We start from the raw sequence: 17489 nt of genomic DNA, 5'->3' as shown, positions 1-17489 counted from the left end.
ATCTTGCAGTCCATAATATATACTTGTTGGAAACCTGAGAGTAAAAAGCACTCTGATATTCTTGGTGAACTAATTGTAATTATTTTGGTATTATTATGTGATACTGTCGGTAGATGTCACATCTGTTCTGAAACATATTCATCAAATTGCATATTGAAGCTTTCTAGTGTAATATCCAGTTCAATCCGTAAAATCTTTGGTCTGTACTAGATTCTGTCTGAGGGCAGTAGTTTAAAAGACTCATTGCCCAGAAATGTTATGTAGTTGATTATGTTATGGCCATTTATCTCACAGCTTTCTGTCCAAATGTATAAATCTATGGTGTCCTTTCCAGCTGAGGTTACAGCTGCAGTTGTTCAGGACTGCAGCAATTTTCAACCTCTCATTCCGTTTGGATGACCATTTTCTATTTTTGGTTAAATATAGACATCTGTGAAAACATAACTCCTGTCAAATCCAGGGATTTTTTTTTTTGTAAACTGCTGCAGACAGTTTTGTAGCACCTTAGTGGTAACTTGTGATGGACAGCACTGTTAAGCTGTAGAGTCGCTTGATCTAGAATGGAGATGCCTTGCAGTAATGAGCGATGTGTTTTCATCATCTGAGTTTCCATTTGGCTTTCATTTTAAAACATTTTTCACTGAGGTACCCTGTGCAGACAAAATAGTTTAAGAAAGGCAAAGAATCTATTTTCTGTTGATTTATGGTTTTATTGTGACATTTAAGATCGCTAACCACATGATCAATTACACTGACTGTCAAAAGGGTTAACGTTTGAGGCTATTATTTCTTGCTGCTTTTATTTGAAACCTTTGTCATATTTTTTCTGATAATGTTAATGTGGCTGCACTGGTGGCTACATATCTTGTTTTTGTTTCCACTACAATGCCAATTCTGTGTTTGGCAGTTGCTGCCACAAAATATTAGTGGTGGGACCCATCCTTTGCAGAAATTTCTTTTCTATTGAGTTTAAAAGTATGTCAGCACTAAAATACCTTAAACTACATCTCATTTGCATAATGTAATTGTACAAACTGCTTACACTCCAAAAGTGGCAATCACCTTGTTCCATGTTCATTGTTGATGGGCACCCATTTGGGCACTATATCCCTGCTCTTCACAATTCCCTGTTATCACTCTCCTCCTGCCTTACTTTGAGAAGTCTGCTCAATATTTACTGTCGTCTTCTGTGCTTTTTTGATTTCTTCTTAATTTTTTTTCAAATGCTGTTGACTTGATTCTTTTTACATTTCTCACTTTTTGCCGTTTTCCTCCGTGGTAAAGTACTCTGTGTGGCATTTGCTGTATGAAATAATGCAGGTGCTTGTTTAACTTGATAGACAGTTCAGTGGAGGAAGTAGCAAGCAAGGTGAATAATGGGAAACATGTAGGAATGACACGGTTTGACTTGCAAAGGCATTTACTAAAATTTCACTCTTGTCCATGTTCAGAGAGAAACCATACTTGTCAACTATTAGGACAAGATATCAGGAAAAACCCTGTGGTATTAAATTCCAAATTTGATTCCAAGTTATTAACTCCCTTCTTCCTTAGATCCACCAGCATTTCTACTGTCAAACAACAAATGTTTGTGATTGTTTCTGACTCTGTGGAAACTTTGCCTGTGTGGGCAAGACAGACTATGTCCTTCCAAATGGATGCTGTCAAATCTGGTCCGTCTTGAAACAAAAGCAGCAAGTCTTAGAGTAACTCAGCAAGCTCTGGCAACCTGTGTGGAGAGGGAAAAAAGTGTTAATGTTTCAAGTGCAGTGGCCTTTCTCCCAACATAGACGAAATGCTGACTGTCGGTAGATGCTGCTGGATCTGCTGAGTTTCTCCACATTATGTTTTTGCTTTTGTTTGAGGTCCAGCTTACGTTTTTGTCAGTTCCACTTTTGGACCATTCAGAAGGCACTCAAGTAGTTGAGGATAATTTCCTTCAAAATCTCCCTTCTACTCTGCACCAATCTGCAACAAAAAGTACTGTTCAAGTTGAGGTGCTTCAATGTATGAAAAAGTGTTTGGGATCTTGTGTTGTTGGTTTTAGCATTTGGCCTGCTGGATAGTAGCACCATATGTTGTGCAGCGCACAGATTATCATCCCCAAATGTTATTTCACCAAAGGCCATTGTAAGACTAATATAAGAGCAGACATGGGTCATTCAGCTCATTGAATGGTGGAGCAGACTCCATGAGCTCATGACTGATCAAATGATCCCTCAACTCCACTTTCCTGCTTTTTACCAACAGCCCTTGATTCCCTTCCTTCCTGATTAAAAGTCTGTCTATCTCAGCCTTAAATATTTTTAATGATCTAGTCTTGACAGCCCTTTGTAGTAAAGAATTCCATAGATTCACTACCCTCAGGGAAGGAAATCTTCCCTCATCTGTCTTAATCAGGTGACCCCATAGTCTGAGATGATGCCCTCTGGTCCTACACTCCCACAAGGGGAAACAACCTTTCCATATCTATCTTGTCAGCTCCCCTAAGCATCTTGCATGTTTTAATAAGGTCCCCTCCCAGTATTCTAAATTCTAACGCATGCACGTCCAGTGCTCCAAAGCACTGTTTCCCCCCCCCCCCCCCCCCCCCCCCCCCATACAACAATCCTTCTGTATCTGGTGTTAACCGAAGTAATCTTTCCTTCCATGAGGGGTCCAAAACTGTTCACTGCATTCCTGCTGTGGCCTGTCTAGTACCCTTTATAGTTTTAGAAAAGCCTCCCTACTTTATACCTCATTCCCTATCAATTAAGGGTCAATAGTCCATTTTTCTTATTATCAACTGAACTAGCCTGTTAGCTTTTTGTGATTCAAGCTTGAGGACCCCCAAATCCCTCTGATCGGCAGTTTTTTGTAATCTTTCTCCACTTGAATAAAATTCAGCTCCTCTACTCTCCCTTCCAAAGTTTCATCTTTTCCCATGTATTCCTACTGAGGTTTTGCCTATTCCCAAACATTATAGGGATACTGGGCCAAAAACAGGCAAAGGGTCTAGTTCAGTTTGGGAAACCTGGTCAGCATGAATAAGTTGGACCAAAGGATTTTTTTTTGAGCTAGATGATTCTTAAATTGTGTACCTTTTCTGCAGAATCTTTGCACGTTCACCACTTGCCTTCCCACCTATTTTTCTATCATCTGCACATTTAACTGCAGTACATTGATTTTCCTCATCCAAGTTGACATCAATAATTATGGCATCAGCACTGATCTTTGTGGCACTCCAGTAGTTACAGATAACAACAATTCTGCCAAAGCCCTCCTCCTAACTGTCACCTATTAGTCAGCCAGTTCTCTTTGCAAGCAAATATACTGCCTCTGACTCCACGGGCTCTTATTTTACATAGCCTATTATGTGGCATTTTATCAAGAGTTGTGAAAATCTAAATATATTACATCCACAGCTTCCCTCTTAACTGTCCTACTTGTTACATTCTCAAAAAATTCTAGTAATTTTTTCCCCTTCATAAAGCTATGCTTACTTTGCTTGATTACATGGGTTTCTAAATGCTGTTATTACATCCTTTATGATGGGCTCGAGCACATTCTCAGTAACAGACATTAAGCTAACTGGCCTATAATTACCTGTTTATTACTTCCTTTGTTTTTGACTTACAGGTGTTTATATTGGCAGTTTTTCAATCCTCTTGGCTTTTCCATAATGCAAACACATCCACTATCTCTATAGCTAGTTCCTTTTTAATATCCTAGGATGCATTCCATCCAGTCCAGGGCACTTGACACTTGAGTGGGTGGAAGAGGCAGTTGAGTGAAATTGGTAATTGATGGAGGTGAATCTGTTCCCTTTTGTTTTAACCCCTTGTAGAAAAAGGAACGGGAGCGTTTACAGCTGAAGATTCTAGTACTTCAGAATGAATTACAAAGACAGGAGAAGGCACTTGGACGAGAACTGGAATTGTTGCAGAAAGAAAGGATTGCATTCCAGGACAAAGGTTAGAATATGTTGTGCTGAAGAACCTATACATTTTGTACATACTAATCTAGTTGTAATTCTGGTTGTTTTGATGTTGGACATGGTAAAGACAACGAGTTGGAGATCTTTTTTTTATATAGGGCTTGATTATTTTTAATATATAATTCCAAATATTATAATAAATATTTATTTGGTCATAAAAAGCATTAATTTGTACTGAAACCATACTATACTTGAGTTCAATTGAATAACAAGAAATTATGGAGTCATGCAACAGAAATCACATCAAGCATTAGTCCAGTTTTATTTTTGTAATAGTTAATCTGAGAGATATCACTGCCTTGATATTTCTGAGAATGAATAAATCCATTTTCATGAATCTTCACAATGGATTGTTAACTAAGGAATGATGTACTTTGATGTTTAGTTCTTTCTCCCACTAAAACTTCAATGCAATATGAAATGTAAAACTTTTGCAGAACTGGATTAGGTCATGCTCCCCCCTGGAGCTTTGATTTTTTTCATGGCTTAAACTGAAGTTAGTTCATTCTTTATAGCCGCTGGGGATTCTTGGTCTAGACCCATGTGTACGTACGAGAGAAATACACCACTCTGTTTGGTGTTTTCCTTTTGCTGAAGTGCTATTGCTCATTCTTAACCATGTGCCAAAGCCTACATTAACTAATTTTAATTGAATTGGGAAGCGATGCCAGGAGAGTCTGTGAGCAGCTGGTTAATATAAAAGAATTTTTATAAGAGCTGACCAATTTGAAGAAGACTATTGTTGAATTTTCAGATTTTCTCTTATTGGTTAATTGCCAACTCCCTTGATGAGTGATTCATTGCTATTAATTTAGAAATAAAAAATAATAGGATGTATTTAGGACAAATGTGTGAAATTCACCACCCTGAAGCTGATGACGGTGAGTTGTCTTAAAATGTAATTAAACCCATAAGTTCCTTCAAAACAGCCAAATGTGTTACTTAAATGCTTGTTTGTTGTAGTTATTAAAACTTAATATTTGGTCAGCTGTGCGAAGATTCCTGCTGTGCATTCAGATGGCTTTTTTTTTTAAGAGTGCCACTAAACTTGAAGCCAAATAGGGTTGGTGACTTTGTGACCACAAAAGCTTGGGGCCCTGATGGGAGTACACTGGGTGAAGAGGGCTGTTTTGCATCTTGATTTCACTGAAACGAATTGCAACAACTACATACAATCCCTCATCACTTTTGGTTTCTTGAACTGTTTTATTCTTTATTCGGTCACAAAGGGCATCCAGATAGATACATAGCTCTCATTTATTTTCTCTTCTGATGGCAGTTCTTCCTTTGTCAACAACATGATAGCGCCCTAAGGAATCCCAGAAATTGGTTTTGTCAGTGTACAGCTGAGTAATGGACGACTTGGGGAGGATAGGATTACTGCATTTGGTTTAAATCCAATGTATGACTTTTGTGCATACCTGTAATACACCCATGGCTGTGTATAATGTTTCATAATAGAATGGTAGACAATTTTCAATTGCTAAAAAAGGACCTGAAAACGTACTGCCAATCCTGCAAGTATTACTAAAGTAGCCTTCATAATTCACACATACGTATTTACCACTGTCTCAGAACTGGAACTTTAATAAATGAATGTAAATTTAGAATGGAGCAAGTGAGGACTGCAGATGCTGGAGCTCAGAGTTGAGTGTGTAATGCTGGAAAAACACAATCGGTCAGGCAGCATCCGAGGAGCAGGAGAACCGCCGTTTCGGGCGTAAGCCCTTCGTCAGTAATCTAGAATTTAGAATGTAAATGTTGAACAGTGGTGACTCATTGTTTAATAGCTGTTGAATATTGGAGTAATCAGACTTGAAAACATACAGGCAAATGGCAAGATAGGTAATAAAACCATTGCATAAGAATGTACCAACATAAGATTCTTAGAAATATTTAGACTTTTAAAACAAACTACATGTTTTTAAGTGCTGGAAAAGTGTATTTAATTCCTGTTAATGCAAACTTTAGTCTTAGAACTTGACAGTCTTGAAAATTGCATCACCCAGCTAGACGCAAAGGCTGTAGGCACGTGACAAGTTTCCTGCACATCACAACATTCTGACTTGAATTATTTACGCTAGGCCAAAATTCTGCAACTTTTTCTCAGCTAATGCTGTGGGTGTCTCTATGTTCAAGAAGGGTCTCTCACATTCCACCATGACGGCAGTTAGGAATGGAAAATTAATCCTGCCATTGCCGGTCACATCCACATTCATGAATGATGAGGCAAGAAATGGAGATCTGGCATCACGTGCATCCTGGTTTAGAAAGGAGACAATCCAAACAGTTCATACTCACTCATTCCTATATCATAAATGCATAATCATTGTGAACCTTTACTTCCATTTTCTTTACAATCTGTAACGATGCCATACACTATAGTAGGGACTGATAATATGAAGTAGTTCTAACAGTCCTCAAGAAAATAAACTCTTGACAAGCAAAATGACCCTTAAAATTCTTCTGAAGTGGTAGACCCATCTGTAATTGTGACCGTTTTGAATACAATGTGTGAAAGTAATGTTTGACCACAGACCTTCTCTCCACTAGTCTTCCCCAAAGGATTTAATTGACTGAGCTGGCAGTTTTCTAACCAATTAAATTATGTATTTTTTCATCAAGTATTGGTGAATTAGTTGAAATGCTCATAGTTGGCTGGAATGTGTTGAAAGTGTCGTCAGCTTGGAACAAATAGCACTAGAAATGAAAGTATGTTTTATCTAGACAGCTCAATTTCTTTATTGAAGGAAGATGAAGCATAGAAAGGATTGTTACCAGTTTTAAATGGAAGCACTGACTTATTTCAGAAATAAGTCATAATTATCAAAGTTGTGAGCAATAAATGGCTGGTAACATTGCAGTGCAGCTGCTGTGAAGGAGTTGTGGGGAACATATCTGCAGGTGGTGTCTATATGTTGCATAGATTACACCAAGTCGTTTCTTCTGACAAATGTCTCTTTTATCTCACCATGTTTGTAAAATTTAAGTTGCATTCCAATCTTAAATTGCATAATATAACCATGACTCCCACAATTTGTTGAAACATTACCTTCCTCAAAGTTCTTAGAGCTGTAACTGAAAGCATAAGTTTCTGATTTTTAATGACTGCCCAGAGACTGTCAAATCCAGAAGCCTAGTTAGTAACAACACTAGAGATTGCTAGGCTTTCTGTGAAGATTTTGGATTGTTGGCGAGGTGCAGATTAAAATTGCACAATAGATTTATTCCATTGGGAAATAAAATTTAAAATGAGAAATATTGACTCTGGAACTGTTTTCTTTTGCAGGTCATGTTACATGCAGGCAAGAATCTATTCATAAATTTGTGAACAAGGAGAAATGAGATTCCTTTTTGTCTGTCTTATAAGACTTTTAAGGAAAGCCTATATTCAGGATAATAATGTTGACATAAAAATAGGAAATCTCATGTTAGGCAGCATCTGTGGAGCAAGGCCCAATTGGTGTTTCAGCAGTGTATTCTGATGGAAGGTCATGACATGAAACAAGAACACACACTCTCCTTTTGAAAGCTGCCTGATCTGAGTATTTACAGCATTTTGTTATTTCGGAATTCTAGCACCTGTTACATCTTGCTTTACAATAATGTCACTGCGTGTTCTTGCGCATCCTATTTTTGAATTGTTTACATTTGAAACAATATGCCAGTGAGTGTAGAATTGAGGTTGTTATGGTGAGTTTGAAGAGTTGATCCCAAGATTGGTCAGATGGGAAAGTGAGATTGAGTAGGTTGAATCTGCAATCAGTGGATTTTAGAAGAATGAGGCAACCTTGATATGCTCGTTCTGGAAAGGTTATAGAGTCGTAGAGACGTACAGCTCAGAAACAGACCCTTCGGTCCAACTCCTCCATGCCAACCAGATACTCTAAATTTTAGTTCTAGTTGCTAGCATTTGGCCCATATTCTTCTCAACCCTTCCAAATCACATGTCTATCCACATGCCTTTTAAATTTTGTAACTGTATCAGCCTCTGGCAGTTTATTCCATTCATCCTTTGTGTGGAAAGAATTGCCCTGAGACCCTTTTAAATCTTTCCCCTGTCACCTTAAACCTATGCCCTCTAGTTTTGGACTCTTCCCAACACCAGCGAAAAGACCTTGGCTATTCACACTATCCATGCCCTTTTATAACCTTATAAACCTCTATAAGATAACCCCTCTCCCTCTGCTCCCGGAAAAACAGCACCAAATTATTCAACCTCTCCCTACAGCTCAAACCCTCTAATGCTTCCAAAAGTGGCCTAAACAATGTCCTGTACAGCTACAGCATGATACCCCAACTCCACACTCATTGTGCTGACCAATAAAGGCACATGTACCAAATGGTGTCTTCACTACCCTGTCAACCTGAGAGGGCTCTCACTGTCTACTCTAACCCTCTGATTATCTTGTATGTCTCAATTAAGTCACGTCTTAAAATCCTCTCTAATGAAAACCTCTTCAAGTCCCTCCGCCTTTCCTCATCAGACCTTCTCTCCACACCAGGCAACATCCTGGTAAATCTCCTCTGAACCCTTCCCAAAGCTTCCACATCCTTCCTATTACGCGATGACCAGAACTATATGCAGTACTCCAAGTGCGGCTGCACCAGAGTTTTGTACAGTTGTAGCTTGACCTTATGGCTCCGAAACTCAATCCTCTACCAATAAAAGCTAACTGTATGCTGCCTTAACAACCTTTTCAACCTGGTTGGCAACGTTCAGAGATCTATGCACATGGACACAGAGATCTCTCTGTTCATCTGCACTACCAAGAATCTTGCCATTAACCCAGTATGCTTTATTCCTGTTGCTCCTGCCAAAGTAAATCACCTTACGCTTTTCCACATTAGACTTTATTTGCCACCTGTCAGCCCACCTCTGCAGTTTATCTATGTCCATCTGGAACCTACAACATCCTTCAGCACTATCCACAACTTTGCGACCTTTGTGTCGTCAGCAAATTTACTAACCCATCCTTCTATGCCCTCATCCAGGTCATTTATAAAAATGACAAACAGCAGTGGCCCCAAAACAGATCCTTGCAGTACGCCACTAGTAACTCAACTCGGGGATGAATATTTCCCATCAGCCATCACCCTCTAATTTCTTTCAGCTAGCCCATTTCTGATCTAAACCACTAAATTACCCTCAATCCCATGCCTCTGTATTTTATGCAATAGCCTACCTTGAGGAACCTTGTCAATTGCCTTGCTGAAATCCATATACACCACATCAACTGCTATACCTTCATCAACCTGTTTGGTCACCTTCTCAAAGAACTCAATAAGGTTTGTGAGGTACGACTTACTCTTCGTAAAAACCGTGTTGACTATCCCTAATCAACTTATTCCTTTCTAGCTGATTATAAATCCTATCTCTTGTAACCTTTTCTAACACTATACCCACAACTAAAGTAAGGCTCACTGGTCTATAATTACCAGGATTGTCTCTACTCCGCCTCTTGAACAAGAGGACAGCGTTTGCTATTCTCCAGTCTTGCACTATTCCTGTAGACAATGATGACATCAAGATCAAAGCCAAAGGCTCAACAATCTCTTCCCTGGCTTCCCAGGGAATCCTAGGGTAAATCCCATCCGGCCCAGTGGATTTATTTGTTTTCACACTGTCCAGAATTGCTAACTCCACATCCTTGTGCACCCCAATCCCATCTAGTCTAGTAGCCTGTATCGCAGTATTCTCCCCTAACATCCACATTATCCAATGTGGATACTGACACAAAAAAAATCATTTTGAGCTTCCCCTATCTCCTGACCCCATGTACAACTTCCCACAACAATCCTTGATTGGTTCGAATCTTACTCTAGTCATTCTTTTATTCCTGATATACATATAGAAACCCATAAGGTTTTCCTTGATAATATCGACCAACAACTTCTCTCATCCTCTCCTGGCTTTTCCTAGCTCGCTCTTTCAGTCTTTCCTGGTTAACTTGTAACTCAAATGCCCTAACTGAGCCTTCACATCTCATCCTAACAAGCCGCCTTTTTCCTCTTGACGAGATTCAGCTTCTGTAATAACACTGCTCCCTCGCACAACAATTCCCTCCTTGCCTGACAGGTACATACTTATTCAAGGAACAGCTACTGCAAGTCCTTGATAAGTTCCTCATTTCAATAGTGCCTATCCCCTGCAGTTTCTTTTGCCATCCTATGCATCCTAAATCTTGTCTAATTGCATCATAAATCTTGTCTAATTGCATCATAATTGCCTTTACCCCAGCTATAACTTATGCCCTGCGGTATATATCTATCCCTTTCCATCACTAAAGTAAACATAACTGAATTGTGGTCATTATCACCAAAGTGCTCACCTACCTCCAAATCTAACATCTGGTCGGGTTCATTACCCAGTACCAAACCTAATGTGGCTGTCCCTTGTTGGCCTGTCTTTTTACCCTCCTGCACACATTGGACAAAAACTGACCCATCTAAAGTACTCAAACTATAGTATTTCCAGTCAATATTTGGAAAGTTCAAGTCCTCCATACCACCTACCCTGTTACTCTCTCTCCTATCAAGAATCATCTTTGCTATCCTATCCCCTACATTTCTGGAACTATTTGGAAGCCTATAGAAAACTCCCAGCAGGGTGACCTCTCCCCTCCTTTCCTGTTTCTAATCGGTATTGGAGGCAGCTGATACCAAGTGCGGAGGGACTATCTTCTGAGGAGAGGTTGAGTAGGTTGGGCTGCACTGATTGACAAGCAACCTGACTGAAACTTATTAATAGAGGTAGACGTGGCGAGGTCTTATTCACTTTGGTCAGAGGTTAGAGGTGGGAAGGGGAGGAAGCAGGCAGTGCAGGGATCCCCTGTGGTTGTTCCCCCTCAACAATAAGTATACCTCTTTGGATACTGTTGGGGGGGGGGGGGAATGGCCTATCAGGGGTAAGCTGCAGTGACAGGGTCTCTGGCACGAGGTCCGGCTCTGAGGCTCAGAAGGGAAAGGGGGCGAGGAGGAGAGCGCTAGTTATAGGAGACTCTATAGTTAGAGGGACAGACACGGTTCTGTGGACATGGACGAGACTCTCGGATGGTTTGTTGCCTCCCGGGTGCCAGGGTCTGAGATGTCTCTGACCGTGTCTTCAGAATCCTTAAGGGGGAGGGTGTGCAGCCAGAAGTCGTGGTGCACGTTGGCACCAACGACATAGGTGGGGAGGTCATTCAGGAGCTCAGGGAGTTAGGCTGGAAGCTAAAAGCTAGGACGGACAGAGTCGTCATCTCTGGGTTGTTGCCGGTGCCACGTGCAGTTGAACACATGGCTGCAAAGATGGTGTAGGAGGGAGGGCTTCAGGTATTTGGACAATTGGACTGCATTCTGGGGAAGGTGGGACCTGTACAAGCAGGATGGGTTGCACCTGAACCAGAAGGGCACCAATATCCTGGGAGGTAGGTTTGCTAGCACTCTTCAGGGGGGTTAAAAATAATTTGGCAGGGGGATGGGATCCGGACTTGTAGTCCAGCAAGTAGGTTAGCTGTTTTTCAGGCTGTCCAAGAATGTAGGGAGCCTGTGGAGGAGGTAGCACTGACAGGGAATACTTGCGGACACAGAGATGGGCTCAAATGTGTATACTTCAACGCAAGGAGTATCAGAAATAAGGTGGGTGAACTTAAGGCGTGGATCGGTACGTGGGACTACGATGTTGTGGCCATCACAGAAACGTGGCTAGAAGAGGGACAGGAAGGGTTGTTGGAGGTTCCTGGTTACAGATGTTTCAGTAAGATTGGGGGGGGGGGGGGGGGGGGAGTGGTAAAAAAGGAGGGGGGGGGGGGGGTGGCGTTGCTAATTAGAAATGGTATAACGGCAGCAGAAAGGCAGTTCGAGGGGGATCTGCCTTTGGAGGTAGTATGGGCTGAAGTCAGAAATAGGAAAGGAGCAACCACCTTGTTGGGTGTTTACTATAGGCCCCCCATAGCAGCAGAGATGTGGAGAAACAGATTGGGAAACAGACTTTGGAAATATGCAGAAGCCACAGGGTAGTAGTCATGGGCGATTTCAACTTCCCAAATATTGATTGGAAGCTCTTTAGATCAAGTAGATTGGATGGGGCGGTGTTTGTGTGGTGTGTCCAGGAAGCTTTTCTAACTCAGTATGTAGATTGTCCGACCAGAGGGGAGGCCATATTGGATTTGGTACTTGGTAACGAACAGGGACAAGTGATGGGCTTGTTAGTGGGTGAGCATTTTGGTGATGGTGACCACAATTCTGTGACTTTCACCTTGGTTATGGAGAGAGATTGGTGCGTGCAACAGGGCAGGTTTTACAATTGGGGGAAGGGTAAATACGATGCTGCAAGACAGGATCTGAGGAGCATAAATTGGGAGCATAGGCTGTCAGGGAAGGATGTTGAAATGTGGAACTTTTTCAAGGAACAGATATGACGTGTCCTTGATATGTATGTACCTATCAGGCAGGAAAGAGAAGGTCGTGTGAGGGAACCTTGGTTGATGAGGGAGGTTGAATGTCTTGTAAGGAGGAAGGAGGAGGCTTACATAAGGTTGAGGAAACAAGGTTCAGACAGCGCGTTGGAGGGACACAGGATAGCCAGGAGGGAGCTGAAGAAAGGGATTAGGAGAGCTAAGAGAGGGCATGAAAAGTCTTTGTTGGGTAGGATCAAGGATAACCTGAAGGCATTTTATGCGTATGTGAGAAACATGAGAATGACGAGAATGACGCTAGGTCCGATCAAGGACAGTAGTGGGAGACTGTGTATTGAGTCGGAAGAGATAGGAGAGGTCTTGAATGAGTACTTTTCTTCAGTATTTGCAAATGAGAGGGACTGTAATGTTGAAGAGGAGAGTATGAAACGGGCTGGTAAGCTAGAGGAGATACTTGTTAGGAAGGAAGATGTGTTGGGCATTTTGAAAAACTGGAGAATAGACAAGTCCCCGGGACCTGATGGGATATATCTTAGGATTATGTGGGAAGCAAGAGAGGAAATTGCAGAACCGTTGGCAATGATCTTTTCGTCTTCACTGTCAGTGGGGGTGGTGCCAGGGGACTGGAGAGTGGCGAATGTGCCTCTGTTCAAAAAAGGGAATAGGGATAACATCGTGAATTACAGGCCAGTTAGTCTTTCTTCGGTGGTCGGCAAAGTAATGGAAAGGGTACTGAGGGATAGGATTTATGAGTATCTGGAAAGACCCTGCTTGATTAGGGACAGCCAGCACGGATTTGTGAGGGGTAGGTCTTGCCTTACAAGTCTTATTGAATTCTTTGAGGAGGTGACCAAGCATGTGGATGAGGGTAGAGCAGTGGATGTAGTGTACATGGATTTTAGTAAGGCATTTGATAAGGTTCTCCATGGTAGGCTTATGCGGAAAGTCAGGAGGCATGGGATAGTGGGAAGTTTGGCCAGTTGGATAGAGAACTGGCTAACCGGTTGAAGTCAGAGTGGTGGTAGATGGTAAATATTCAGCCTGGAGCCCAGTTACAAGTGGAGTTCCGCAGGGATCAGTTCTGGGTCCTCTGCTATTTGTAATTTTTATTAATGACTTGGAAGAGGGAGTCGAAGGGTGGGTCAGTAAATTTGCAGACGTAACGAAGATTGGTGGAGTTGTGGATAGTGAGGAGGGCTGTTGTCGGCTGCAAAGGGACTTGGATATGATGCAGAGCTGGGCTGAGGAGTGGCAGATGGAGTTCAACCCTGTCAAGTGTGAGGTGGTCCATTTTGGAAAGACAAATAAGAATGCGGAATACAGGGGTAACGGGAGGGTTCTTAGTGAGGTGTAGGAACAGAGGGATCTTGGGGTCTATGTTCATAGGTCTTTGAAAGTTGCCACTCAGGTGGATAGAGCTTGTAAGAAGGCCTATGGTGTATTAGCGTTCATTAGCAGAGGGATTGAATTCAAGAGTCATGAAGTGATGTTGCAGCTGTACAGGACCTTGGTAAGGCCACATTTGGAGTACTGTGTGCAGTTCTGGTCGCCTCATTTTAGGAAGGATGTGGAAACTTTGGAGAGGGTGCAGAGAAGATTTACCAGAATGTTGCCTGGAATGGAGAATAGGTCGTATGAGGATAGGTTGAGAGTGCTAGGCCTTTTCTCATTGGAACGGAGAAGGATGAGGGGTGACTTGATAGAGGTTTATAAGATGATCAAGAGAATAGATAGAGTAGACAGTCAGGGACTTTTTCCCTGGGTACAACAGAGTGTTACAAGGGGACATAAATTTAAGGTGAAGGGTGGAAGGTATAGGGGGGATGTCAGGGGTGGGTTCTTTACCCAGAGATGCCTGTGGGAGTGGCAGAGTCAGAATCATTGGTGACCTTTAAGCAGCAATTGGATAGGTACATGGATAGGTGCTTAAGCTAGGACAAATGTTTGGCACAACATCGTGGGCCGAAGGGCCTGTTCTGTGCTCTATGTTCTATGTCGATGTAAGACCAGAGGGCATAATCTTATTGTTCATTTAGGACAGAGTTGAGAAGGAATTTCTCCTGAAGGTAGAGAATCGGGGCAATTCTTCTTTGTTGAGGTTGGGTTGTTCAGTTTATTCAAGGGCCTGAGAGAGACTTTGAATCCGTAAGGGAATCAAAACTTCTGGGGAAAAGACAGGAAAGCAGAGTAGAGATCGGATCAGCCATGATCTCATTGAATGGCAGAGCAGAGACAATGGGCTGATTGGCCTCCTCCAACTCCAGTGCCTTAGGATATTATTCCTAAGATATTTAAATTCAGTATGTGGCAAAGTATCATTTTCCAGAGCATAGACATCAGCTGAATTTGATTTTTACCACACAATATTTGTGGAGACTATTGTTGCCTTTCAAAGTTCATGTTATATTAAGGTGTGCTGTTTAGACCACTGTATGGATTCAACATGATGCATACAGTTGCGTTTTAAGTTTTTTTTTCTTTCCTGCTATTCAATGGCTTACATGTTCCATGAACCAGAACTCCCTGAACTCCTCAGAGTCTGAGTCATGTGTTTACTCAATCAGTCTATACTAATTGCATATGGCTCACATAGTAATCTAGGTATGCCTTTTAATTTAGCACCTAACTTTTCCTATTTCCTCACTAGAACCTCTTTCCTAGTTTTACCTATGTCATTGGTATTGATGTGGACCAGTTAAAAACAATGACTGCAGATGCTGGAAACCAGATTCTGGATTAGTGGTGCTGGAAGAGCACAGCAGTTCAGGCAGCATCCAAGGACCTTCGAGATCGCCGTTTCGGGCAAAAGCCCTTCATCAGGAATAAAGGCAGTGAGCCTGAAGCGTGAAGAGATAAGCTAGAGGAGGGTGGAGGTGGGGAGAAAGTAGCATAGAGTACAATGGGTGAGTGGGGGGAGGGGATGAAGGTGATAGGTCGGAGGAGAGGGTGTAGTGGATAGGTGGAAAAGGAGATAGGCAGGTAGGACAAGTCCGGACAAGTCATGGGGACAGTGCTGAGCTGGAAGTTTGGAACTAGGGTGAGGTGGGGGAAGGGGAAATGAGGAAACTGTTGAAATCCACATTGATGTCCTGGGGTTGAAGTGTTCCGAGGTGGAAGATGAGGCGTTCTTCCTCCAGATGTCTGGTGGTGAGGGAGCGGCAGTGAAGGAGGCCCAGGACCTCCATGTCCTCGGAAGAGTGGGAGGGGGAGTTGAAATGTTGGGCCACGGGGCGGTGTGGTAGATTGGTGCAGGTGCCCCGGAGATGTTCCCTAAAGCGCTCTGCTAGGAGGCGCCCAGTCTCCCCAATGTAGAGGAGACCGCATCGGGAGCAGCGGATACAATAAATGATATTAGTGGATGTGCAAGTAAAACTTTGGATGTGGAATGCTCCTTTAGGGCCTTGGATAGAGTTGAGGGAGGAGGTGTGGGCGCAGGTTTTACAGTTCCTGCGGTGGCAGGGGAAAGTGCCAGGATGGGAGGGTGGGTTGTAGGGGGGCGTGGACCTGACCAGGTAGTCACGGAGGGAACGGTCTTTGCGGAAGGCGGAGAGGGGTGGGGAGGGAAATATGTTCCTGGTGGTGGGGTCTGTTTGGATGTGGAGGAAATGTCGGCAGATTATTTGGTTTATGCGAAGGTTGGTAGGGTGAAAGGTGAGCACCAGGGGCGTTCTGTCCTTGTTACAGTTGGGGTGACAATGACCATCTGGAGCCTTGTCAGCAGGCAAAAAATGCTTGGTAAGTAAAGTCCAATGTGGATAAGTGAGGCGAGCCACTCTACCTTCTAGCAGGAAGGTAGATTATTAAGTAAAAGTTGATCAATTGGGAAAGGGGACAATTAACAGGACCTAGGTGTCTTTATACGCCAATCACTCAAAGTAAGCATGCAGGTGCAGCAGGCATGAAGAACACTGGTACGTTGACCTTCATAAAGTGAGGCTTTGAGTACAGCAGCAGGGATGTCTTGCTGCAATTGTACAGGGCCTTGGTGAGACCTCACCTGGAGTATTGTATGCAGTTTTAATCTCCTTACGGAAGGATGCTCTGGCTATGGAGGGAGTGCAATATCCTGGTTTATCAGACTAATTCCTGAGATGGCAGGACAGACAGATGAATAAAGAGGATTGATTAGGGATACATTCACGGCACTTTAGAAGAATGGGGGGGGGGGGGGGGGGGGAAGGTTGGTGAAGGTGGGTTTTTCAGAAACCTAAAAAATTCCAGAGTACTAGATGGAGTAAATCCAGGAAAAATGATCTTGATGACTGGGGAGTCTCAAGCCTGGGGTCACTGGATAGGCCATTTAGGAGTGAGATGAGGATAAAGTTCCTCACCAGAGAGTGGGGAGCCTGTGGAACTCCTTGCCATAAAAAGCAATTGATGCCAAACCTTGATCCCTATAGCCCTAAGAACTATTTCTAACTCCGTGAAAATATTCCAAGGTTATGGGGACAAAATTCCTGGCATACCTCTTATTCTGTGGTATGTCAGGGATAAAAGAATGACTAGAGTTAAATTAGGGCCAGTCAAGGAGAGTAGTAGGTAGTTGTGCGTGGAATCCAAAAGAGGTAGGAGAGGTGCTAAATGAATATTTTTTATCAGTATTCACACAGGAAAAAGGCTATGTTGCCGTGAATACAGAGTTTCAGGCTACTAGACTGGGCGGGATTGAGGTTCATGAGGAGGTGTTAGCAATTTTGGAAAGTGTGAAAATAGATAAATCCCATCCAGCCTAGGGAATTTATCCTTGGATTCTCTGGGAAGCCAGGGAAGAGATTGCTGAGCCTTTGGCTTTGATCTTTGTCGTCATTGTCTACAAGAATAATACCAGAAGACTGGAGGATAACAATGTCCGTTCGTTCAAGAAGGGGAGTAGAGACAACCCTGGTAATTTATAGACCAGTGAACCTTACTTCAGTTGTGGGTTAAGTGTTGGAAAAGGTTACAAGAGATAGGATTTATAAAAATCTAGAAAGGAATAAGTTGATTAGGGATCGTCAATGTGGTTTTGCGAAGAGTAGGTCATGCCTCATAAACCTTGGAGTTCTTTGAGAAGGTGATCAAACAGGTGGATGAAGGTATAGCAGTTGATGCGGTGTATATGGATTTCAGTAAGG

The 17489-nt window shown here is 42.5% G+C and overlaps 1 protein-coding gene across 3 annotated transcripts in view; it reads left to right on the top strand.

The window, feature by feature from the left end:
* The window catches only part of uvrag (UV radiation resistance associated gene), a 347124-nt gene that overhangs the window by 130313 nt on the left and 199322 nt on the right, over window positions 1–17489 (top strand). For all 3 annotated transcript variants that reach the window (XM_043692472.2, XM_043692474.2, XM_087988432.1), the window contains one exon: window positions 3827–3953. In XM_043692472.2, coding sequence (XP_043548407.2) covers window positions 3827–3953 — 127 coding nt within the window. The remainder of the gene's footprint in view (window positions 1–3826; window positions 3954–17489) is intronic.

This window comes from Chiloscyllium plagiosum, unplaced genomic scaffold (genome assembly GCF_037043375.1).
Source record: "Chiloscyllium plagiosum isolate Xiang-an unplaced genomic scaffold, Cpla_swu_hap1 HiC_scaffold_6, whole genome shotgun sequence".
Classification (NCBI taxonomy): domain Eukaryota; kingdom Metazoa; phylum Chordata; class Chondrichthyes; order Orectolobiformes; family Hemiscylliidae; genus Chiloscyllium; species Chiloscyllium plagiosum.
This window is presented reverse-complemented; position numbering and strand designations above follow the sequence as displayed.